Below are 26944 nucleotides of genomic sequence, written 5' to 3' on the forward strand. Positions count from 1 at the left end.
AGTACACTTGTTCGCCCACTGCTTGAATATTGCTCACCATCCGTACCAGATAGGGTTGACAGAAGAGATAGAGAAGATCCAACGGAGAGCAGCGCGCTTCGTTGCAGGATTATTTAGTAATCGCGAAAGCGTTACGGAGATGATAGAGAAACTCCAGCGGAAGACTTTGCAGAAGAGACGCTCAGTAGCTCAGTACGAGCTTTTGTTGAAGTTTCGAGAACATACCTTCACCGAGGAGTCAATCAGTATATTGCTCCCTCCTACGTATATCTCGCGAAGAGACCATGAGGATAAAATCAGAGAGATTAGAGCCCACACAGAGGCATACCGACAATCTTTCTTTCCACGAACAATACGAGACTGGAATAGAAGGGAGAACCGACAGAGGTACTCAAAGTACCCTCCGCCACACATCTTCAGGTGGCTTGCGGAGTATGGATGTAGATATAGATGTGGTGGATCATGGGCCATAGATGACAGGAGTGAACGACGGCTGCGGAGATGTGTAGGGGCGAGTAGATGTGTAACTGTTGAGCAACTGACAACACGGATGAACCAAGGGGCTATCAACAGCGTCTTCTCAGCGACCGTTCAGCAACGTTACTGCACATACGCCCCGCAGGAGATGCCTGCTTCATGCACCCGAGTTGACTGCTATTCATCGGCGACGAAGGCTGCAATTTGCACACCAATACCGCAACTGGACGTTCAATGAGTGGCGATAGGTGAACTTTTCAGATGAATCACGTTTTTGTTCCATCGGACAGATGGCCGTCGGCGTGTACAGTGTGAAACGTCTGAAAGCAAACACTCGGCAACCGTCGTTGGAAGAGTCCAGGCTGGAGGTGGGAGCGTTATGGTCTGGGGAATGTTTTTGTGACGTTCCCTCGTTATTCTGGAAGGCAAAATGGATAACACTAGTATGCATCTATCCTTGGGGTCCATTTCCATCCCTACATGCAGTTTGTTTTTTCTCGGCACGATTGCATCTACAGGCAAGCCAAAGTAACATGTCACACAGCTCGCCGAGTGCATGCGTGGTTCTAAAAGCTCCAAGATGAGTTTACCGTAATCTCCTGGCGACCAGGATTAAGAGCCAGCCGAGAAACTGTGGGACCACCTCCACCAGACTGTTTACACCATACATCCTCAACTGCGAAACGTAGCACAGGTTGCCACGGCACTGGATTCAGCATGGCTCCAAATCCCTGTTGATACCTTCGAGAATCTCATTGACTCTCAGCACGTCTCGCAACAGTCCGCACTGCAAAAAGTGTTTATTCATATTTCTAAAAAGTGGTCACATTAATGTGACTAGATAGTACAGGGTGTACATAAAGCCTGGGAACACTTTCAATTATTTATTGCACAAGAACAAAACATTGTACAGATGTCATACATATTGCATTTTGAAAAGATACTCTGAAAGGTTTTTTTTACAAACATTCGATATGCGAACCATGAGTGACCCAGCATACGTCAATATGGTAATCGAATTCTTGCCGCCGCGCGGGATTAGCCGAGCGGTCTGCGGCGCTGCAGTCATGGACTGTGCGGCTGGTCCCGGTGGAGGTTGAGTCCTCCCTCGGGCATGGGTGGGTGTGTTTGTCCTTAGGATAATTTAGGTTAAGTAGTGTGTAAACTTAGGGACTGATGACCTTAGCAGTTAAGTTCCATAAGATTTCACACACATTTGAACATTTGAATTTTTGAATTCTTGCCATTCCCGTCCCAGCATGGGATCGTCGACTGTGGCAGTGGCTTCCCGTATTCTCTCCCGGAACTCTGCTACATCACGTGGTAGAGGTGGTACATACACCAGATCTTTAATGTGTCCCCACAGAAAAAAGTCACACAGAGTGAGACCTGGTGATCAAGGAGGCCATTTCATAAAACAGCTGCTCCCTTCTGTAGTACGGCCGATCCATCGCTGCGGCAGCTCCGTGTTCACGTACCCACGAACTTCACGATGAAAATGGGGTGGCGCCCCATCCTGGTGAAAGATGAATGTAGAGTCCAATTGCATTTTAGGCATCAGCCATTGCTGCAACATGTCCGAGTAGGAATATGTGACAATGCTCTCGGCGAAGTTTTCGACGTGACAAGGCACAAAAAACATTTACCTTTGGAGAGTCACGCTCAAATCCAGTGCATTCGTGTGGATGCTTTGTACCCCAGATTCGACAATTATGCCTGTTAACTTTCCCATTAGTGTGAAAAGTGGCTTCGTCGCTGAAAATTAAGTGATCAACAATGCCATCCCCATCCTCATTCAGTTGTTGTAACTGTGAACGAAACTCAAAACTCTTGTCTTTATTGTCGTCATTGAGCTTCTGCACTAGTCCAATTTGAATAGTTCCATAGACAGCTTCTGTCGCAGGACTTTCCACACTGACATTGGAGCCATTTCGAGTTCATGGGATGGATGACACACCGATTTCTTTGGACTCCTTATGAATGGCTCTCGGACGCACTCCACATTCACTTCACTGACACTGGACGTCCGCTTCTCTTTGCTGGGCACAAGCAACCAGTCATAACGAATTTGTTGTGCCAGTGGTAAATGGCCTTCCTTTTTGGTGGCTTCTTACCGTACTTGGTTCTAAACATCCGTTGAACAGCTGTAGTACACTTGTTTTTGTCAAACTCCAACACACAGAAAGCTCGCTCCGCACCTGAACTCGCCATGTTTGCGGCTAGCGCTGACTATCGGCAAATTACCAAACTACGCTGTGGCGGTATACATGAAAAAAAAAATAACTTTCAGGGTTTCTCTTCAAAATGATATATGTATGATATCCGTACAATGTTTGGTTCTTGTGCAATAAATAATTGAACGTGTTCCCAGACTTGATGTACACCCTGTACATAAGACGAAGCAGCAGCGTGACATCCATTGATGCATTTCATTTTCTCTCTCTTTACGGAAGCTCCTGCTTCAATGGATTACTACTGCTGCCTCTGACTGTTACTTGTGTTACAACGTCTTGTCAGTTCTGTTTCTTGCTCTGTATTAGACTAATAACCTTCTTCACCGTCAAATCTGTAATTGGAAAACTTTCATTTAGGAATACTTCAGAACAGTTTTCTTAGATATTAGATGTACGATGCCAAATTATCTGCTTACTACATGAAATTTTTTTTATTCAGTTCCTATTTCATATATTACACAATAAAGTTTCCCATTATCTACTTCAACACTGTAGCATTCCTCATTTCAAACTATTTCATATTCTCTCAGGATTTTATGACTTCCTTATCCAAAATGTTAGTGTCTACTTAACGTCTTCGCCGCTTCTTGTGTCTTTAGAATTACAGTTCTTTAATTTTAAAGATCTTTTATTTTTTCTGGTATAACTGTTGTTATACTGGGTGACCCAGAAACGTTGTCACACAGTTCGAGGGGATTTAGAGACTGTTGAGAGGAAAAATATCGAGGACAGGAAAAGTCATCCAATGACGCTACAGAATGTCGAAGTTATAGGCGCCGGCGCCTACCACTAGGCCATCCGCTCGGCAGCAAACGTGACTTTGTACTCTGACAGATCGTAGGAGAAACGTCTCACAATGTTGTCTGTCATTCAGCAATCACGACTGATTGCCACGATCGCCAGTGGAGAAGATGTATCTAGCTGCTGCGCAGACATTGGAGATTTTAGAGGGTTCCAGGAGAAAAATAAATTTCGGGTGGAGACCCTTGTCCGAAACCGTTATCTACCAAGGCAACAGAGCATCACATTCATTGGAAACAAGGCCTTTCTACGCAGCAGCTGGCTCCATCTTCTTCAATCGCGATCGTGTAATTAGTCGCGATCACCGAATAACAAACAACATTCCGAGACGTTCCGCCTATGGCCCGTCAGCGTACGAAGTCACATTTGTTGCCGAAGGGGTGGCCTAGTGGCTGACTCTGGGCCTGTAGCTTCGTCGCTCCGTAGGGTCGGGCACGGTTTGCTATCCTTGATTTGTTCCTAAAGACAACCCCTCGAAATCTATCGCAACCTTTCTGAGACACCCTGTATACAGGGTGGTTGTTTTAACTCGAGACAAATAAATATCTCGAAAACGACACATCATACGAAAAGAATGTTCTTCGTGAAAGGTTAATATTTGTAAAGAGTACATCTGTCTGTGCTACAACTGGCCACCTCCTAACCACCCCTCCAGCATTGGTGGGGTCAACTTTCTATTTTCAAATTGGAACCCATCATTTTATTGCATATTCGGATTCTACGCGAAAAAATACGTACGGTTTACTTAAACCATTGTTTTCTATTCGCAGTAGATGGCGCTGTAATCGAAAAATATCAGGTGTGACTGTTTTCGCAATTAAGAACCGACGCATTTGATTTTACTTTTCATTTACGATGTAAATGTAAACCCTTGTATTCTAACGGTGAATATTTATGTTCGAAATTTACTCTAGTGTTGCAAATTTGATTGTACAGTACAATACGGTTAACAGTTTAAATATCTGATGAGAAACTACGTTTAACGTGATCCAAGATCAACGATGTGGATGTAATAGTTTCTGTTCCCATGCGGAAGCTTGCTTTCGGTGAATCCCATTGCCTCTCACGATTGAGGTGCTTCATTTCAGTGTGTCCCTGTGTTTCTCACCATAATTATAATTCACAATAAATGCTCAAACTAACGACCTTCCGTTTCGATATATTTATTAATTACTTCCAGGAATGCATGTACACAGCTTAAATGTATTGTGAATTACAATTGTGGTGAGAGGACAAAAATTTACATTTACATCGTAAATGGAATGGAGAATCAAATGCACCTGTTCTTAATTGCAAGAACAGGCACACCTGATATTTTTCTATTACAGTGCCATCTCGCACGAATGGAAAACAATGGTCTGAGTGACCCAAATGTATGTTTGGACACAGAATCAGACTATCCAATAAAAATGGGAGGTTCCATTTTGAAAATACAAAATTGACTCCGCCCATGCTGGCCGGAGTGACCGTGCGGTTCTAGGCGCTACAGTCTGGAATCGCGAGAGCGCTACGGTCGCAGGTTCGAATCCTGCCGCGGGCATGGATGTGTGTGATGTCCTTAGGTTAGTTAGGTTTAAGTAGTTCTAAGTTCTAGGGGACTGATGACTTCAGAAGTTGAGTCCCATAGTGCTCAGAGCCATTTGAACCATTTTTGAACTCCGCCCATGCAGGAGGGGTGGTTATGAGGTGGCCAATTCTAGCACAGATAGCTGTCTCCTTTACTAATATTAACTTTTTACTTAAAACATTTTTTTTCGTACGATGCGTTTTTTAGAGATAATTAGTTATCTCAAGTTAGAACAAACAACTTGTACAGTGGGAGAGTAGTTACTCTGTTGTATTGAGTCTTTTGCTCTGAGTAATACTATCAAACAATTTATAACAGACTCTTCAGTCCTCTCAATATCTAATTTACATCCTTTACCGTCATAAAGAAATTCAAACATCATACCCACAGTACTTATTTTCTGTAAAAACATAAATTTCTCGACTATTCACTAGACTTCAGATTGATTACTTCTACAGTCTAATCAAGAAGTATTTCACATATGTAATACAGTCCTATTTTCCACGCTATCTGGAGAGCTTGTACGGTTTTTGTGGTTCTACCCACCACAACACTATAGATAACTGTTTTATTGAGTCGTTTGCTCTGATTAATACTATCAAACAATTTATAAAGGACTCTTCAGTCCTCTCACTATCTAATTTACATCCTTTACCGTCTTAAAAAATTCAAACATCATGTCCACATTACTTATTTCCTGTAAATACATAAATTTACCGACTATTCACTAGACTTCAGATTGATTACTTCCACAATCTAATCAAGAAGTATTTCATATATGTAATACAGTCCTATTTTCCACGCTATCTGGAGAGCTTGTACGGTTTTTGTGGTTCTACCCATCACAAAACTATAGATACATGAAAATGTCAATATCGTCAAAAGCCATAGTGCTTGCGAAAAACGGAATCGTGAAAGGCACACTATTTCAATCGATTTTCATTAATTTTTCTCTCTTCTTCTAATCAATTATGTTCTTGAACATGAAAGGCAACCTGGGCACGTCAAATATATGTTCTACAACCGAAATGCACGGAGATGACAGAAGTCATGGATACCTCCTGATACCGTATCGGATCTCCTTTTGCCCGCCGTAGTGCAGCAACTCGACGTGGCATGGACTCAACAAGTCGCTGGATGCTCCAGCAGAAATACTGAGCTATGTTGACTCTACAGCCGTCCATAATTGTGAAAGTGTTGCCAGTGTAGGTTTTTGTGTACGAACTGACCTCTCGACAGTGTCTCATACATTTTCGATGGGATTCATGTCGGGTGATCTGGGTAGCCAAATCATTCGCTCGAACCGTCCAGAATGTTCTTCAAACCAGACATAAACAACTGTGGTGCGACAATACGACTCATTATCATCCATAAAAAATCGCATCGTTGTTTGGGAACATGAAGTCCATGAATGGCTTCAAATGGTCTCCAAGTAGCCCGAACATAACCATTGCACTCAATGATAGGTTCAGTTGGACCAGAGGACCCAGTTCATTCAGTGTAAACACAGCCCACACAATTATGGAGCCACCACCAGCTTGCACAGTGCCTTGGCAACTCGGTTCCATGGCTCCGTGTGACCTGCACCACACTCGACCCAGTCATCAGCTCTTACCAACCAAAATCATGACTCATCTGACCAGGCCACGATTTTCCAGTCGTCTAGGGTCCAACCGATATCGTCAGGAACCCAGGAGAGGCGCTGCTGGCGATGTCGTGCTATTAGCAAAGGCACTCGCGTCTCTCGTCTGCTGCCACAGTCTATTAACGCCAAATTTCGCCGCAGTGTCCTAGTGGATGCATTCGTCGTAAGTCCCATATTGACTTCTACGGGTATTTCACGCAGTGTTGCTTGTTTGTTAGCACTGACGCTATACGCAAACGCTGCTGCTCTCGGTCGCTAAATGAAGGCCGCCGACCACTGTGTGGTTCGAGGTGAGAGGTAATGTCTGAAATCTGGTAGTCTCGGCACACTCTTGACGCTGTGGATCTCGGAATATTGAATTCCCAAACAATTTCCAAAATTGAACATCCCATGTGTCTAGCTCCAACTACAAATTCCGCATTCGAAGTTCGTTAATTACCGTTGTACGGCCATAATCACGTCAGTAATCTTTTCACATTAATTATCTGAGTACAAATAATAGCCCCCCAATGCACTGCTCTTTCATACCTTGAGGATGTGATACTAGCGCCATCTGTATATGCACACTTCACTATGGTATGATTTTTCTCACCTAAGTGTAAAACAGTCATTCAGATACAAGTTAGTCTCAATAGTGATAACCAAAGGTATAGGCCTCAACTTCTAGACGACGTTATTACTGTTGCGGTGGGAACACATTCTTAAACTTTCATAAATTAAATGATTGTTCTTTGATGTTACAGAAATGTAGTAACGCAGTTGCCATAAAGAAATAAAGAACAATATTTTTTTCGGAAAAATCAGGCCTCATACTGTTATGTTCTTTTATGTGTATTACCGACATATCATTCGTCTAATTTATTGCGTAAAAATTTACTTTAAATTTTCTGTGTGGAGCATACTGTTTGCCTACAATACAACTTTTCCAAAATTCCAAAGTTTGTACAGGCAGTTCTTTCGGTACTCTGTAAGAAAGGATGATTTGCTTCCTTCGTCGACAAATTACAGTGCTCGGTTTTGTTCTCCTTTCCTTTACACAGGAGGTTTGTAACCAAGATCTACTTTCTTCTACCCAGTGTCTGATTTTCTTCAGTAGATTTACCTTTAGAACTTTAACTCGATGGATAAGGAAGCGCGGCAGTGAAATGTGGATTCAGTCCTTACGGCCGTTATGAGAATCTTATTCTCGCCATTATGATTTAAGTTTTCATAAACCACTCCCCGAGAATGCCAGTCTACAGTGAAGAGCCAAAGAAACTGGTACACTTATCTAATATCGTTTAGGGCACTCACGAAGGCGCAGAAGTGCCGCAATACGATGTGCCATGGACTGGACTAATGTCTGAAGTTGTTCTGGAAAGAACTGACATCATGAACCCTGCAGGTTGTCGATAAATCCGTAAGAATACGACGGCGTGGAGATCTCTTCTGAACAGCGCGTTCCAAGGCATCCCAGATATGCTCAATAATGTTCATGTCTGGCGAGTCTGGTGGCCAGTGGTAGTGTTTAAACTCAGAAGAGTGTTCCTGAAGCCACTCTGTAGCATTTCTGAACGTGTGGTGTGTCGCATTGTCCTACTGGAATTGCCCAAATCCTTCGGAATGCGCAATGGACATGAATGGATGCAGGTGATCAGACAAGATACTTACGTACTTGTCACCTGCCAGAGTCGTACCTAGACGTATCAGGGGTCCCTCATCATTCCAACTGCACACGCGGCACGCCATTACAGAGCCTCCACCATCTTGAACAGTCCCTTACTGACATGCAGGGTCTATAGATACATGAGGTTGTCTCCATATCCGTACATGTCCATCCGCTCGATACAATTTGAAGTGAGACTCGTCCCACCAGGCAACATGTTTCCAGTCGTCAACAGTCCAATGTCGGTGTTAACGGGCCCGGCGAGACGTGAATCTTTGTGTCGTTCAGCCCGATGATGTTTCCTTGAATAGTTCGCACGCTGACACTTATTGATGGCGCAACATTGAACTCTGCTGCAATTTGCGGAAGGGTTGCACTTTTGCCACGTTGAAGGATTCTCTTCAGTCGTCATTGGTCCCATTCTTGCAGGATCTTTTTCCAGCCGCAGCGATGTTGGAGATTTGATGTTTAACCGGATTCCTGATACTTACGGTAAACTCGTGAAATAGTCGTGCGGGAAAATCTCTGTTTCATCGCTACCTCGAAGATGCTGTGTTCCATCGCTCGTGTGCCGACTATTAACCGATTTAACAACTCCGCCAGACACTTGTAGTCTTATATAGGCGTTGCCGACCGCAGCGTCGTATTCTGCCTATTTACATATCTCTGTATTTGAATACACATGTCTATACCAGTTTATTTGGGGCTTCAGTGTATAAATTTATATACCGTTTCAGAGTTTCTTTCGTCCTTTTTTAAGAACGGATTGTGTGGTTATATTATCTGCACCTCATTTTGTACATAGTAACGCATTGCAATTTGTCTTACACTGTAGCGCACATAAAATCATTCGCACTATAGTAACAGTTGTATATAAAAACGTTTTGAGAGATTTTTTGAAATATTTTGGTATTTTACCTCTCTCTCATGTCTGAAAGAAGTTTTTCCGCGGCTTTGTCTTTGTAGAAGGGGGCTTTGATTTGAATTAGATGACGATGCGACTGGCTCATGGAAGTAGTTCCTTTTCCTTATGTCATGATTCTGATGTGTCTTGATACCTTGACTATCGAGAACGTATATGAATTTTGTCCAGCACAAGAGTTCATTTAGAGATATTCTTGGTAGTGTTAATATCTCAAATGCGTCAAATGCTGGCCCACATGATTCTCTCCTTTTCAGGTTGGCTATCATTCTTACTTCTCTTTTCTGAATTTTGAGTACGCTATTAGTGTTCGTTCTGAAGGTGTCTCCCTAAAAAATTAAGTCATAACTAAATGTAGAACGAATAAGTGCGTAGTATTTCATTTTCAGAAATCTGTGTCTTTTAGGTAACTAAGTTTGTGCGGAACATATAGCTCCGAGCTGAATTTTCCACTTATACACTCAAAAGAAAGGAAAAAAAAACAGTATGATGAAGGAATTATCCGAAAGGGAAGAAATCGGTATTGTGATGTGCAGGTACAGACAAACAAATCATTACAAATTCATAAAAAATTTGATTTATTCGAGAGAGCTTCACAAATCGAAGTCGTCAATAATGCGTTGGTCCAACTTTGGCCCTTATGTAACCACTTATTCCGCTTGCGTTGATTGATAGTTATTGGATGTCCTCTTGAGGGATATCGTGCCAAATTCTGTCCAGTTGGCGTGTTAGATCGTCGAAATCCTGAGATGGTTGGAGGGCCCTGCCCATAATACTCCGAATGTTCTCAGATGGGGAGAGATCCGACAAGCTCGCTGGCCAAAGTGGGGTTTGGCAAGCAGGAAGACAAGCAGTAGAAATTCTCACCGTGTGTGAGCGGGCATTATCTTGCTGAAATGTAAACCCAGGATAGCTTGCCATGGAGGGTAACAAAACATGGCGTAGAATATAATCGACGTACCGCAGTGGTGTAAGAGTGCCACGGATGACAACCAAAGCGGTCCTGATTTGAAAGGAAATGGCACCCCGGACCGTCACTCCCGGTAGTGGGCCTGTATGGCAGCTGACAGTCAGGTTGGTATCCCGCAGCTGCCTGGGGCGTCTCCAAACATGTATTTGCTGGTCATCGGACTTGAAGTCTCATTGACTAAAGTAGAATTGCCTTTAGCGTTGAGTTTCGCTTCTAACTGAGCTCCGATGACCAGCAAAGACTTCTCTGGAAACGCTCTGGACTGTGATAGGATACCAACCTGACAGCTGCCCGCCATACGGCCTGACAACTAGGAGTGATGGTCGGGGGTACTATTTCTTTTCATAGCAGGACACCTCTGGTTCTCATCAGCGGCATCCAAACAGCGTAGAACATCGACGATATTGTACGCCACGTTTTCTTGCCCTTCACGGGACGACATTCTGGGCTTGCATTTCAGGAAAATAATGCTTGCCGGCACACGGGGAGAGTTCTACTGCTTGTCTTCGTACCTGCCGAACCCTATCTGGACCAGCTAGGTCCCCGGATCTCTCCCCAATGAGAACGTTGTTAATATTACGGATAAGACCCTCCAACCAGCTCGGGTTCTGACTTAACTTCTGAGGTCATCAGTCCCCTAGAACTTAGAACTACTTAAACCTAACTAACCCAAGGACATCACACAGATCCATGCCCGAGGCAGTATTCGAACCTGCGATCGTAGCGGTCGTGCAGTTCCAGACTGTAGCGCCTAGAACCGCTCGGCCACTCCGGCCGGTTGTAACGCGTCAATTGGACAGAATTTGGCACGATATTCCTCATCCTCAGGAGGACATCCAAAAACTGTCAGTCAATGCCAACCCAAATAATTACTTTTGTAAGAGCCAGAAGTGGACAAACCCGTTACTGACGTATTCAGTTTGTGAAGCTCTTTCTCTCGGATAAATCATCCAGTTTTTATCAATTTGTAACCATTTGTTTTTCTGTACATGTAAATCACATCCACCTACGTCCGTCCCATTTGGATTATTCCTTCGTAGTGTGTCTTTTCTTTTCTTTGAGTGTATATTCTATGTGATTATCCCAATATACATCTTCATTACTATTAGTGGCTAGCGAGTGGTGGCCTGCCAGTTTTTGTAACTTATGACCAAATGTTTTATTTACTTACCTGTCAACAGAAGCAGCAAAAATGGCCGACTTGATTAAGTTGGTTCAAATGGTTCAAATGGCTCTGAGCACTATGCGACTTAACTTCTGAGGTCATCAGTCACCTAGAACTTAGAACTACTTAAACCTAACTAACCTAAGGACATCACACACATCCATGCCCGAGGCAGGATTTGAACCTGCGACCGTAGCGGTCGCTCGGCTCCAGACTGTAGCGCCTAGAACCACACGGCCACTCCGGCCGGCCTTGACTAAGTCCATGGCGCTCCAGAGTTCGTCTCACGGACAGTGCAGATACTTGTCTTGCTTCCGGCATCTAGGCGCTTCAGTTTGGAACCGCGTGACCGCTACGGTCGCAGGTTCGAATCCTGCCTCGGGTATGGATGTGTGTGATGTCCTTAGGTTAGTTAGGTTTAAGTAGTTCTAAGTTCTAGGGGACTGATGACCACAGATGTTAAGTCCCATAGTGCTCAGAGCCATTTTTTGCTTCCGGTAAGCACATTTCCTGAAACAGCGACCGTGATGTATCTTTATGAACCTGTGTAGAAGAGGGGACATTATGTCTGTCCTCTCTGGCGCTGGTCGCACGGGGCCGTTGAGATCCTGCTTGATGTTTAGTATGGCCCTATTGAACCTATCATTTCCATATACAAATGACAGACGTGGGATACCGGCCAAAGCGAGCAGCAGTATTGAAGAACAACACAACTGTGTTGCTGTCGAATTCCGACACGCTCTGGTAGTATTTCTCATTGTTACTCGAGGCATAACACGATATTCTCACAAATAAACGACATTCAGATACAATCTCCTAATGAGAAACCTGCTGTATATTGTTTCTTTATACAGGGTGATTCAGCTGACCCTTCCGATTAGTTACCGATCGTTTATTCCGTTTATATACTTAATCTTTCGTAAACGGTTCAAAGGTCACATAAAGGATAATGGTTAACTGTACACTTCCCATTTTGATATCTCCTTTTAATTTCAGTGTTTCTGATGGTGAAATACACTTTATAAGGCAAAGTTCCTGAGCCATTTACGAAAGGTGAAGTACCATAAATGGAATAAACTGATAGAGGCATCCAAAACCTGTATGACTACGCCACTAATTACAAAAAAGAAAGATTGGAGCCACTTGAATAAGTATAGCAGAAGTAAGGTATATCTTGGTACAAAATTACCGTGTGACTCATGGCTAATCCTCACTTGTATTTTTTTCAGTATGATACCGTTTACTAATACTCACCAAAAGTTCTGAGACGAAACTTATATACACTCCTGGAAATTGAAATAAGAACACCGTGAATTCATTGTCCCAGGAAGGGGAAACTTTATTGACACATTCCTGGGGTCAGATACATCACATGATCACACTGACAGAACCACAGGCACATAGTCACAGGCAACAGAGCATGCACAATGTCGGCACTAGTACAGTGTATATCCACCTTTCGCAGCAATGCAGGCTGCTATTCTCCCATGGAGACGATCGTAGAGATGCTGGATGTAGTCCTGTGGAACGGCTTGCCATGCCATTTCCACCTGGCGCCTCAGTTGGACCAGCGTTCGTGCTGGACGTGCAGACCGCGTGAGACGACGCTTCATCCAGTCCCAAACATGCTCAATGGGGGACAGATCCGGAGATCTTGCTGGCCAGGGTAGTTGACTTACACCTTCTAGAGCACGTTGGGTGGCACGGGATACATGCGGACGTGCATTGTCCTGTTGGAACAGCAAGTTCCCTTGCCGGTCTAGGAATGGTAGAACGATGGGTTCGATGACGGTTTGGATGTACCGTGCACTATTCAGTGTCCCCTCGACGATCACCAGTGGTGTACAGCCAGTGTAGGAGATCGCTCCCCACACCATGATGCCGGGTGTTGGCCCTGTGTGCCTCGGTCGTATGCAGTCCTGATTGTGGCGCTCACCTGCACGGCGCCAAACACGCATACGACCATCATTGGCACCAAGGCAGAAGCGACTCTCATCGCTGAAGACGACACGTCTCCATTCGTCCCTCCATTCACGCCTGTCGCGACACCACTGGAGGCGGGCTGCACGATGTTGGGGCGTGAGCGGAAGACGGCCTAACGGTGTGCGGGACCGTAGCCCAGCTTCATGGAGATGGTTGCGAATGGTCCTCGCCGATACCCCAGGAGCAACAGTGTCCCTAATTTGCTGGGAAGTGGCGGTGCGGTCCCCTGCGGCACTGCGTAGGATCCTACGGTCTTGGCGTGCATCCGTGCGTCGCTGCGGTCCGGTCCCAGGTCGACGGGCACGTGCACCTTCCGCCGACCACTGGCGACAACATCGATGTACTGTGGAGACCTCACGCCCCACGTGTTGAGCAATTCGGCGGTACGTCCACCTGGCCTCCCGCATGCCCACTATACGCCCTCGCTCAAAGTCCGTCAACTGCACATACGGTTCACGTCCACGCTGTCGCGGCATGCTACCAGTGTTAAAGACTGCGATGGAGCTCCGTATGCCACGGCAAACTGGCTGACACTGACGGCGGCGGTGCACAAATGCTGCGCAGCTAGCGCCATTCGACGGCCAACACCGCGGTTCCTGGTGTGTCCGCTGTGCCGTGCGTGTGATCATTGCTTGTACAGCCCTCTCGCAGTGTCCGGAGCAAGTATGGTGGGTCTGACACACCAGTGTCAATGTGTTCTTTTTTCCATTTCCAGGAGTGTAGATTACGTCGCTGTCGTCTGTCTGGATACCGCTCCTGATACAGATGTAGTGCGGGTTGCGTGAAACGAATCAATAGGGGCATCTCTATCACGCTGTATACAGAATGTACGTGGCGTTACTACTACCTACTTTGTGTGGTTGCAGTGAAATGCTAATGATTTGGATTTCCAAGCATATGGTACACTTAAGCCCAGTTTGGCATTTATTGCCTGTCGCCTTAATGGTTTTCCAGTTTTAATGGCTGGCGGTGTAGTGTTATCAGACACACATTACTGTGGGTAGCTGTGTGGACGCCCGCCACTGTGATGAATATCCGTGGCCAGTGCGTTGTTTGTAGTCTCTGCGAGCGGCGGCCACCACGCCGCTGCCTAGATCAGCTGCCCTTGCTGGATGTCGCTATGGTGGCCTGCACGGACACACGGGCATACACTATCTGATCGAAAGTACCTGGACTCCTATTACTGGATCTTAATATGGGGTGTATCCTCCCTTCGCCTTTATGACGGCTTCAGATCTGTCGGGGATAATCCTAATGAGGTGTCTGAATGAAACTTCCTGGCATATTAAAACTGTGTGCCGGTCCAAGACTCGAACTCGGGACATTTGCCTTTCGCGGGCGAGTGCTCTACCGACTGAGCTACCCAAGCACGACTCATGACCCCTTCTCGCAAGAGCCCTTGCCCGCGAAAGGCAAAGATCCCGAGTTCGACTCTCGGTCTGGGACACAGTTTTAATCTGCCAGGAAGTTTCATATCAGCCCACACTCCGCTGCAGAGTGAAAATTTCATTCTGGTCAAGTACCTGAACATCTGTGGAGGAATGGAAGCTTATTCTTCTTTAAGAGTCGAAACGAAAGAAGTTAGTGAACACTATGCTAAATAAGAAGTCGCTTACATTGTTGGTAGTGAAATGGACCTTCCTGTTTGAGCACTGAGTTTCCTGATTCCGTAAAGCATAATTTTCATTTTGATTTCAGATTGACTGGCATGCATTTTTCTCAAATGCAATGGAAAATATCACGCGTAAAATCAGCAAGAAAGAGAACGTCGTTGTTTACGCTCCGGAATATCTAGAAAAATTAAATGACATAATCAAGAACTACACCAACACCACTGACGGTAAAATGTAAGTAGTCATGCTTCCATAACTATTGTCGTTTATATACGTATGAAAGCCATTTGTTAACTTCGCACTATCCTCAACAATAGATTATATCAATAAGTTTGTGTAAAATCTATAATATTGCTTAATTTCGAATATACGAGTATCCAGACCTAAAGATTAACGAAAATTCACAGTCCCTGAAATAGATAAAAAATTGTAGTGAGATTTGTTTCAGTGACTGGTAACAATTATCAGCACAACACACACTGAAGTTCAAAGCCTCAGGAAAGTTCCAATATTCATGTTTATTAGATATACAAAACATCATTCGACATGTATATTAAAAAATTAAATTTTTGTATGATACGTGTGGCTCCTGAAGAGGCGCAGCAGCCTATTTAGTAGTTGCAGAGGCAATGTATGAATGACTGAACTGGCCTTGTAGTATCAACCAAAACAACATTGCTGTGCTGGTACTGCGAACTGCTGAAAGCAAGGGGAAACTACAGCCGTCATTTTTCCCGAGGGCATACAGCTTTACTGTATGGTTAAATGATGATGGCGTCCTCTTGGGTAAAATATTCCGGAGGTAAAATAGTCCCCCATTCGGATCTCCGGGCGGGGACTACTCAGGAGGACGTCGTCATCAGGAGAAACAAAACTGGCGGTCTACGGATCGGAGCGTGGAATGCGGGCAGGTAGGTTAGAAAATTTAGAAAGGGAAATGGATAGGATAAAGTTAGCTATAGTGGGAAAAAGCGAAGTTCAGTGGCTGGAGGAACAGGACTTCTGGTCAGGTGAATACAGGGTTATAAAGACAAAATCAAATAGGGGTAATGCAGGAGTAGGTTTACTAGTGAATAAAAAAATACGAACCCAGATAAGCTGCTACGAATAGCATATTGTAGCCAAGATAGATACGAAGCTCACGCCTACTACAGTAGCACAAGTTTATATTCCAACTAGCTCTGCAGATGATGAAGAGATTGAAGAAATGTATGGTGAGATGGAAGAAATTATTCAGATAGTGAAGGGAGACGAAAATTTAATAGTAATGGGAGACTGGAATTCGATAGCAGGAAAAGGAAGAGAAGGAAAAGTAAGTTAATTGGACTGGGGGTAAGGAATCAAAGAGGAAGCCACCTGGTAGAATCTTGCACACAGCATAACCTACTCATCGCTAAAACTTGGTTTAAGAATCATGGAAGAAAGTTGTATACGTGGAAGAGACCTGGAGACACCGGAAGATTTCAGATTGATTATGTAATGGTATGAGAGAGATTTAGGAACCAGGTTTTGAATTGTAAGACATTTCCAGTGGCAGATGTAGACACAGACCACAATGTATTGCTTTTGAACTGTAGATTAAAACTGCAAAAGGGTAGGCAGTTAAGGAGATGGGACCTGAGTAAACTGAAAGCACTAGAGGTTGTAGAGAGTTTTAGAGGGAGCATTAGGGAATGACTGACAAGAACAGGGGAAAGGACTACAATAGAGGAAGAATGGGTAGTTTTGAGAGATTAAATAGGTACAAAGACGAGGGCTGGTAGAAATCCTTGGGTAATACAAGAAATAATGAATTTAATTTATGAAAGGATAAAATATTAAAATACAGTAAATGAAGCAGGCGAAAAGAAATACAAACGTCTCAAAAATGAGATAGACAGGAAGTGCAAAACGCCTAAGCGTGAATGGCTAGAGGACAAATGTAAGGATGTAGAAGCATATACCACTTGGTGTAAGATAGATACCGCCTGCGTAAAAACGAAAGAGACGTTTGGAAAAAAGAGAAACGCCTGTATGAATATCATGAGGTCAGATGATCAACCAGTCCTAAGGAAAGAAGGGAAAGCATAAATGCAGAAGGTCTAATTAAAGGGGCTATACAAGGGCGATGAACTTGAGGGCAATATTTGGAAATGGAAGAGGACGTAGATGAAGATGAGATGAAAGAGATGACACTTCGTGAAGAAACACTGTAAGACATTGGTAGAAACAAGGGGGAGTAGACGACATCCCACTAGAACAACTAATAGCCTTGGGAGAGCCAACCATGATCAACGTCTTCCATCTGGTGGGCAAGCTGTATGAGACAGGCGAAATACCCTCAGACGTCAAGAAGAATATAATAATTCCAATTCCAATTCCAAGAAAAGCAGTTGCTGAAATATGTGAAAATTACCGAACTATCAGTTTAATAAGTCACGACTGCAAAATAATTAATGGTAGAAGCCGACCTCAGGGAAAATCAGCTTGGATTCCTGGCAATTGTAGGAACACGAGAGGCAATAATGATCCTATGACTTATCTTACAAGCTAGGTTAAGAAAAGGCAAACACACGTTTATAGCATTTGTAGACTCAGAGAAAGCTTTTGACAGTATTGACTGGAATACTCTCTTTCAGATTCTGAAAGTGGCAGGGGTAAAATACTGGGAACGAAAGGCTATTTATAATTTGTACAGAAACCAGATGGCAATTATAAGAGTCGAGGGGCACAAAATGGAAGCAATGGTTCAGAAGGGAGTGAGACAGGGTTGCAACCTATCCCCTGTGATATTCAATCTGTACATTGAACAAACAGTAAAGGAAACCAAAGAAAAAATTGGAGGAGTAGGAATTAAAATCCAGAGAGAAGAAATAAAAACCTTGACATTTGCCGATGACGTTGTAATTTTGTCAGACTCAGCAAAGGACTTGAAAGAACGGTTGAGCGGAATGGTCAGTGTCTTGAAAGGAAGCTATAAGATGAACATCAACAAAAGCAAAACGAGGGTAATGGAATGTAGTGGAATTAAATCAGGCGATGTTGAGGGAATTAGGAGAGGAAATGAGACACTTCAGGTATTGCTATTTTGGCAGCAAAATAACTAAGGGTGGTCGAAGCAGAGAGGTTATCAAGTGTGGACTGACGATGGCAAGGAAAGCGTTTTTGAGGAAGAGAAGTATAGATTTAAGTGTCAGAAAGTCTTTTCTGAAAGTATTTGTATGGAGTGTAGCCATGTATGCATGTGAAACATGGACGATAAATAGTTTAGACAAGGAGAGGATAGAAGTTTTTTTGAAATGTGTTGTTATAGAAGAATGCTGAGGATTAGATGGGTAGATCACGTAACTAATGAGGAGGTACTGAATAGAATTGCGGAGAGGAGGAATTTGTGCCACAACTTGATTACAAGAAGGGCTCGGTTCGTAGGATACTTTCTGATGCATCAAGGGATCACCAATTTAGTACTGGAAGGAAACGTGGAGGGTAAAAATTGTAGAGTGAGACCAAGAGATGCATATACCAAGTAGACTCGGAGATGAAGAAGCTCGCACAAGATAGAGTAGCATGGAGAGCTTCAGCAAACCAGTCTTTGGACTGAAGACCGCAACAATAACAATAACAACGACGACGACGACGAGTCCATTGTTAATTATTGATATCCATTTTTAAAACAGCTACCAAAAACGTAAACCGTAAAAAAATAGAATAACAGAGATCACAGGGTAGTAGGGATTTAGTCCACATACGTCAGCATATTGCAGTTGTATAAGTTATTCACGAATAGAGACATAAGCAGGCACCTCAATTGTAAACATACGCTAATTTCAGATCTTGAGAAGAACTATTCATGGATTATAGCGAAACATACAGGTTTTTTATTTTGTTAGTTATTTTGAAAATAATACGCTTCTTATTACACTTTACTACCAAGTTGGCCCTATATAAGGTCGAAAATTGTCACTCTGATATCTGTTTCCATAATTTCCGTTAAGCACTCTGAATGCCTACGTTGCTACTCGACAACGCACACAAATTATACGTCATCGACGAAAAAAAAAAGTTAGTGTTAATAAATTTTCTTACTTGTGGGTCATCAGCAATTACAGTTTCAGCGTTTGAAAATGGCCCAACAACTGAAACTGCACATACACAAACAACAGTTACAAATTCAGACAGTTTTGGGAACATGTTGTCATTTATAAAACTTAGCAAGTGTTTCAATATTTTAAAATAATTATTATCGTCTCATACGGACACCGGCCATATTCGTATAGACCTCCATGTTCGGTTCTTTCAACGAATTTTAAAGGGTTATCAACACCGTTAGAGCGTAAGGTAAGAGTAACTTGGACATTAAAGCTTTTATGTCTGTACATAGAACATTAAAATTGTATTATATCAAGTTTCTGCTGCTTAGTACTTAAGTCATTGGGTTTTCAGACTGTTTTATTAATTAAATTCAGGAGGATAATTTCAACATGAGTTGATTAAAAAGTGTGGTAAAGTAGAACGATTATGTGAAAAATAAATGATAAAGGAGTCATTTTGTAGAAACAAATGGATCAATTTTAATGAACATTACGATACAGCCTAATAATGTCAAAAATATTTCATATATTGAAAACGATCTTGAGATAAAACTAAGCGATAGAACTAATTCGTGTTTAAATTCCCTACAGAACTAACGTGATTTAAAAAAAAATGGTTCAAATGGCTCTGAGCACTATGGGACTTAACATCTATGGTCATCAGTCCCCTAGAACTTAGAACTACTTAAACCTAACTAACCTAAGGACATCACACACATCCATGCCCGAGGCAGGATTCGAACCTGCGACCGTAGCGGTCTCGCGGTTCCAGACTGAAGCGCCTAGAACCGCACGGCCACACAGGCCGGCTTAACGTGATTTAGTTATAGATGCAGCTGTATAGCATTTTAATTACAAGAGAATTTGTAACATAAGCATTACATTAATGCACTTAAACTACGTTTTTAAGGTAAAAAAATCCCTTTACTGACACAAATTTTACTTGAAGTTTACAATATTATCGTTAATATGTTAGTACCTGGCTCCTTTGAAAAGTGCATGACGGATTTCCTTCCCCAACCTAATCCAGTATGAGCTTATGCTCCGTCGCTAATGACCCCACCGAGAGGGCGCTAAGGTGTGAGTTTCCATTCTTGTACTTTGAAACTGACGCAAGTTTGTCTTTTTTGTAGACATCGGCTCCATCTTTCTCTTTCGATATTTTCCTGGAGGAGGAGTCATAATTTTAGTCATCGCCATGTGAAAGCTCAGCTTCACGTGTATTTTGAATAAGAAAGCTGAGCAAGTCTTATTCTTGTTCTGGTATCGGTTATATCAGTTATTCGCAGAGAAATCAAGTTTCTTCGGAAGAATGTATTCTGATTTACCAGAGTCATCAAGCGTTACAAAAAGCAAATTTGTAACTTCTGGTGAAAACAACAATATTTGCAGTAGCCTAAATATTATTTGGAAGGAGTCAAACTAAAAATCCCCTTTCTTACAGGATTGTTTTCAAATTCTGATTACACAGAAACGGATTACGTAGAGGTGCAAAAAGAAAGTACCGGAAAACATCAAGATCACACGAACCTGTGAAGTGGAACTTGACCAATACTAAATTCGCTGTAACAGGTCTGATACGTCGAGTAATAATTACTTTCATGCAGAGCGCACTGAGATTTAATCACTCGCTAATCGTTTCTACGAGCTTTTATAACGCCTGAGTTTCTTGTAGTTCGAGCTCTGCTTTTCCTACTGTCGAAGTACTTTTTCCTTGACGGTTATGGTTACCTTTTATTTTGAGTTTGTTTCTACAGTACACATCAGACGTAATGCGTCATCTTGTGAGGGCAGCATGCTGGTTTGCTGGGCATGTCGCGGGCGCGGACGAGACGACGACGACGCGCAGGATCTTACAACAGTGCTGCAGCCACTGGTTGTAGTGCTTCACTTCCCATTTCCTTGTTTCAGGTGTTGTCCTCTCCCTCTGCCTAGATTGCAAGGCATGCTATCGAGTTACAGCGACCTTGAACTTCACACAGCCGTAGTAGCTCGCTACGTTGTCGCCATCTCAGTTCTTGCACTGTGGGAGTTGCGACTCGGCGAACGGGTATTGCCCACTGGGATGACAGACCACCTGCACATTGCATGCTGGCAGATGGATTATTGGGTAGGCCTTCTTTTCTACTTCAGCGTCTACACTGTGACAATGGTAACAGCTACCCGCATCACATGAAAGATTTTGCGGTTTTCCATATTGTCTGTGAGGACGACCAGAAATGATGGCGAATCTTTCTAGGTCCTAGGAGGTTTGACACGCATCCAATCAATGTCTTCCAGCTTTTCTCGAAGGTGATATGGATTCGTGCAACGAGAGAAACCCCGAAGGACCACTTTGAAGTGTCTGTCTGAGGTGGTGGCATGGATGCAGAATGGCAATTGCCGCGCTGCAGCCTCACTCGTCACACTCGAAAATCTTCCATAGATAAAAGACACTCTATACAGGTCAAGTCCAACAGACTTCACAGTGAACGCTGTGGTCGTCCTCTGCTACTGCAGTCGTCTTTCAGTTGAATGATGACTGGCGGCAGCTTAGGCTCAGACCACTTAGCACTGAGCGGCTCTCTGGTCTTTCCGTCTTCTTGGGCAGAGGGTGGGTGTCCGCCTTTCCGGTCTGTGGTTGTTCGTCAATCTCAGCATTGACAACGCCTCGAAGTGGTTGCTGGTTGCTGCTGGTGAGCCCTGGGTATCTGTGCTGGATGGACCGCGCATTTAGACGCCTTAGTGGCCCAGGCAAGGCCCATACCGCTGGAATCGGCGACAGTGCGTTCCTTGCCACCGATTGTCGAAATAGTGATATGCCTCTTTGCTCTTCTCCTTTGGTGAACGTTTTGTGCTAACTGACTACATCACCGTCCGTGAACTGTTTCGTTGTCTGATGTCTAGATGGAGCAGCACCCCTGCCACCTCTCGATACTTCTGCCCCTCCTCTGATAGTTGCAAATAGAGTTGTGATGTCTTCGGGAAATCCCACTGCATCGATCGCATCTGTTTACTCTGTGTGGATGTCCACGTATGTAGATCAAATTATTGTACGTGGGGGCCCAGATGGGGCCGCCGACGAAACGAGCTATGCTGGATTGCAATCCACCACACCCTTCACTGCAACACGTTCATCTGCATACTTCGCCATCCTGGCATAGAACGTACTGTTACAGGTGCAGACATTACTGGAAACATCAGCACTGTTCTGGTGCGGACGAATAACAGAGTGCTGCCAGCATAATTTTTTGGAATGAACGTTGCCGAGACCTACATCTTCTTATTGTCACAAATGGTTGGGCCATCGAATTCCGCGCATTGGTGTAGTCTACGGGCCAAGGTGCGGATGTTGTCATTGGTGGACTGCAGACACTGTTTGTAGAAATTCTGCCCCATCTTTTAGTGGCTGCATACCCACCAGTCGATTTAGCATGGAGTGTCCCTGGGTGTCCTGAGTGTTCCAGTTTAGATGTGGCTGTGGATGTGGCTGTTGGCATCATTGCCCCACACAACTGCAGTGTATTCTAGTAGCAATCGTACTAGGCACTTGTACAAGATTTCCCTGGCGTGTAGAGGCAGGATTGATGATGAGCAAAGCACTGCATGTAGGTCACACATTCCCCACAGTGCATTTCATCTGACATCGCTGATATGAGAACCCCACATCAACACTAATCTATCGCGACGCCTACATAATGAGTGTTGTTAGTCCGTGGTACTGAGGTGACCATAATGTTGACTTGCTACAGTGCACTTGATATTTAGCTCTTTTTGATGATGACATCTTGCGTTTTGGTTGGACTAAAAGCAAGCCTTCCTGTGGTGGCCGAGTCAGATAGATGGACTGCTGCTTGATATACAACTAGATAAGTACCGGGATGGCACTCTGGCTCTTCCTATGTAGTGCTGTGTCAGCAGCGTATGGCACTATCAGCACACAGTGTGATTGCATCATGTTCGCTGTATAGAGAATGTAAAGGAGGCATTCCAGTTACTGTTGGTGTACTGTGCAACCACCTTTACACCATAGTCTCAGGCAGAGAGCATTGCTAATGCAGCAGCTTCCTGCACCTCCTTGTGGTACAAGCATCAACCTTAGATTGCTGTAGATCACAGGTGCTAGTGGTATCATTTGTATCACACATTGTCAGTACAAGACGTGTATTCTAAATCTCTTGGTTTGAAGAACAGGGTTAATTGTTACCGCTGGTAGTCCATCTTCTCATCCATGTGGAGCCATGGGATGAAATAAAATGAAGGTGATAAAATATAACATACGCATTGCTGTTCTAGTGAATTAGACAGAACGGCACTACTTATTGAACTTGGAATTCAGTCCGCAATCCAATTGACAGGAATATATTTGTTAGGTTCAGGGATAAGTTTATTAAAGACTAGTTTAGATGCCTGCATGAATTTTGTTGCTGAGTCACCTATGATCTGAAAGATTATGCAAATTCTATATAGAAGTATGCTTACCAAAATATGTTGTTTATGTTTCAGAATCCTTAACAACTATTTGGTGTGGCAGACAGTCAGGAGTATGACCAGTTATCTCTCAAAAGCTTTTCGTGATGCCTACAAAGGATTAAGAAAGGCCCTCGTAGGCTCTGAAGGAGGAGAAAAGCCTTGGAGATACTGTGTTACTGACACAAACAACGTCATTGGTTTTGCTATTGGTGCTATGTTTGTCAGAGAGGCTTTCCATGGGAATAGTAAACCTGCAGTAAGTAGTGCAAATATAAAATTTTATTAATGTAAAATAAATTAACTTTGGATTACAGGCAACATGAATTAAATTCATAACAATTATTATGTACAAATGTTTTTCATAATGAAGAAGCCAGTCTATGGTCCAGTTTGTAATGTAGTTTAATATTAGTTTATGTGCATTAACCACAAAGCATTCTACTGTAACAAAATTATTACACTATTTTTTAAACAAATTTTTAGTACATGACCTCTGACTTTAACTGTCAGCAATAATTCACAAAAGCACTGAAACATGCCTATGATCATTATTATGAATGACAGAGGCACATTACAATTATCTCACTCTCTCTTTGTAACACTTTTAGTGCTGGTTTGTATAAATACAGTGGTATCATTTGATTTGCAAGGTAAATCTAACAATGATCATGCACAGCAATTAATACAAATGCTGCTTCGGAAACTAACAAGAGATATGATGACTATGGGTACTAAAAAACATTGCCAATGTTATGTTAAAGACTAAAGATGAAGAAAAATGAAAGAGATTATAGTGAGAAGTAAAATAATCTCTTTAAAATAGCACATTCACTTCTAACCATGTTTAACACTGCCATTCATCATCACTGGCCATTTTACATTCACTGTTGGATAAACACCTCCTTCAGATTTCTCCATATGTCAAGGTTTCCAGCTATAAAAGTACATGTCACTCATGCTTCTCTTCTAAAGCCATCTATTACCTTTCCAACATGGCATCATCTCAATTTTTCCCCTTCTTCTTCTTGGGATCCAGTAAATAAGTTACTTGGTCCATATACACTGCTTGTTTTTAACACTGCAACACCATGAAGACAGCAGGCAACAGACAAAATTGCCATGAAGTGTATTACATGCTTGTGTATGCAAATGATAAGGATTTCAGTGCAACCACACAAAACAGACAGGTGTAACATGATCCACATTCTATGTACAGGATGGTCAGAAACAGTTTGAAAACCATGTAGGATGTTACAGAGTAGGTTGTGCTGAGAAATAATTGTTAAGAGAAAAATTAAATATGTTGCACTGAGTCCAAGTTAATTAGTGTTGAAGTTAGACAACCATGCTGCTTCATGCACAAATCCTGGCTGGGTTGGAGATTTTCTCCGCTCAAGGACTGGGTGTTGTATTGTCTTCACCATCATCATATCATCCCCATCAACATGCAAGTTGCCGAAGTGGCATCTACTCAAAAGACTTACACCAGGCGACAGGTCATTTCATTTTGTATCTCTCTTTTGTTGGGCTTTACGAAACCAAATGAAGGACACATTTGATCACCTGGTCTCTGACAGGCTGCTGGAATTTGCATGTGCATTGGCCTGACTGGCTGCCCCAAAACATGTGCAGAGTGGTCTCCAACAGAACACCATGTTTCCCCTAAGTGGATTAAGGTAAATACGGAGACCGTTTCTTCCAAAAAGACAGAGCCTTGTTTCCTTCCCCATCCTTTTCCTGCTTGAGCGTATTGTTTGTTCTGTATTGGATTCATCACTGATAGCCATTGTACCATAATCTTTCTTCTTTTGACAGTAGGTTACTGATAAGCTCATGTTGTAGTACTAGACATGTTATATCTTAAGAAAACAGAAGGCAGATTTTATTCATAAAAATAAATAATTGTATCCCCACAATTTATCAGTGCTACAGGCCCCACATGATCATAAACAGTTAACTGTGAGCCTACCTCTTGGTATGTCTGTGCCAGTCATGCAACTTTATAGTAATTGAAAACAGACTATTTTTAAAAAAATATATATATATATGAGATATGAGTCTTAAATGCAGCATAGTCATTATCTAATCTTTTTTTTTTTTTAAATTGCCTTATCTTGGAATGTGACACAGTTCTCACTTATCATTACAAGATCACATAGTAAAATGGAGTTTCACCTAATATGCTGTAGTAGAAAGATTCCAGTTACATTTTACAAGGTTTTTCATAAATGAGTCAAACCAGTACTAAGTCATTGCTAAAAGCTTATCTCACTTCATACCCAAAAGCAAGAACCTTGGCAACATGATGCTGTTGGAATATCTAGTGGCTATCAGCCAGAAATGTGCTGACATCCCAAGAGTACCTTGACTATGTAGGATATTTGTAGAATATCTAATGGCTATCAGCCAGAAACACACTGACATCCCAAGGGTACCTTGACTTAACTATGCAGGATATTTGGAGACTGTTTTAAGCAGTAATCACCATCATACAATCAATTTCTCTTTCAAATTAGTTGTTGCAACTATATTTCTGAAGTAGTATTTTTTAAATTGCTTCAATCAGCAGAATATTTCCTGCTAGTCTGTCTGTCTTGGCAATTTCTCTAAGATGAAGTTAAAGCTCAGAAATGAGATATTACTTCCAAAGTGACGTATTGCCACTTGACAAGTAAAGGCAGTTTCTCTCAGAATTGTTCACATTATAGTGAAATACTTTCATGGAACTGGTGGAAAAACAGGGTGTATTTTATCAAATAATAAATATTGTGGGAAAGGCATTGATATCACCTTGGCTCTTGGGAAATCATGTGTTAGATAGGTGGTAGGTTTATTGCTTATCCTGTCAAGGAAGAAAGTTATTTAAAAAGGTAGGTTAAATGGCACCAGAAGATCACAAAGAGGCTCAATAAATTTAGATCACCATTGTCACAAGTTAATCATATTTTAATAATAATGTTAATTTGCGCTTTGTGAAAATATCTGCTCATTCGCAGTATGTATAGCACAGAGGCCATCACACCACCTAAATAATTTCAAAACTGCTAATTTTTAGTGAATTGTAATGTTGACTGTTTCCAGGCAGAAAACATGATTAATCAGATAAGAACTGCATTCAAGAACAACCTGAAAAACCTGAAATGGATGGATGCTGAGACACGGAGGGCAGCAGAGAGGAAAGCTGATGCCATAACTGACATGATAGGTAAGGCATGAATATATTTAATGCAATACACCATTAGTGAAATGCTCTTAAAAATTAACTCTAACTACTGAAAGGAATGCATCAACTCGATGGTTGGTTTTCCACTATTGTGTCTTACTAATAATGATCTTATTGGATGTAAAACACTTTTGTCTCCTAAGCTCAAACCAACCTCACCCATTGAGTTATCAGAAC

General features: G+C 42.7%; 1 protein-coding gene across 3 annotated transcripts in view; it reads left to right on the top strand.

Annotated features, from left to right (window-relative positions):
- LOC126184691 (endothelin-converting enzyme homolog) overlaps positions 1-26944 on the top strand; it is a 416586-nt gene that overhangs the window by 346587 nt on the left and 43055 nt on the right. For all 3 annotated transcript variants that reach the window (XM_049927185.1, XM_049927186.1, XM_049927188.1), the window contains exons 8-10: positions 15108-15256; positions 23578-23800; positions 26626-26749. In XM_049927185.1, coding sequence (XP_049783142.1) covers positions 15108-15256; positions 23578-23800; positions 26626-26749 — 496 coding nt within the window. The remainder of the gene's footprint in view (positions 1-15107; positions 15257-23577; positions 23801-26625; positions 26750-26944) is intronic.

Source organism: Schistocerca cancellata, chromosome 4 (assembly GCF_023864275.1).
Source record: "Schistocerca cancellata isolate TAMUIC-IGC-003103 chromosome 4, iqSchCanc2.1, whole genome shotgun sequence".
NCBI lineage: Eukaryota > Metazoa > Arthropoda > Insecta > Orthoptera > Acrididae > Schistocerca > Schistocerca cancellata.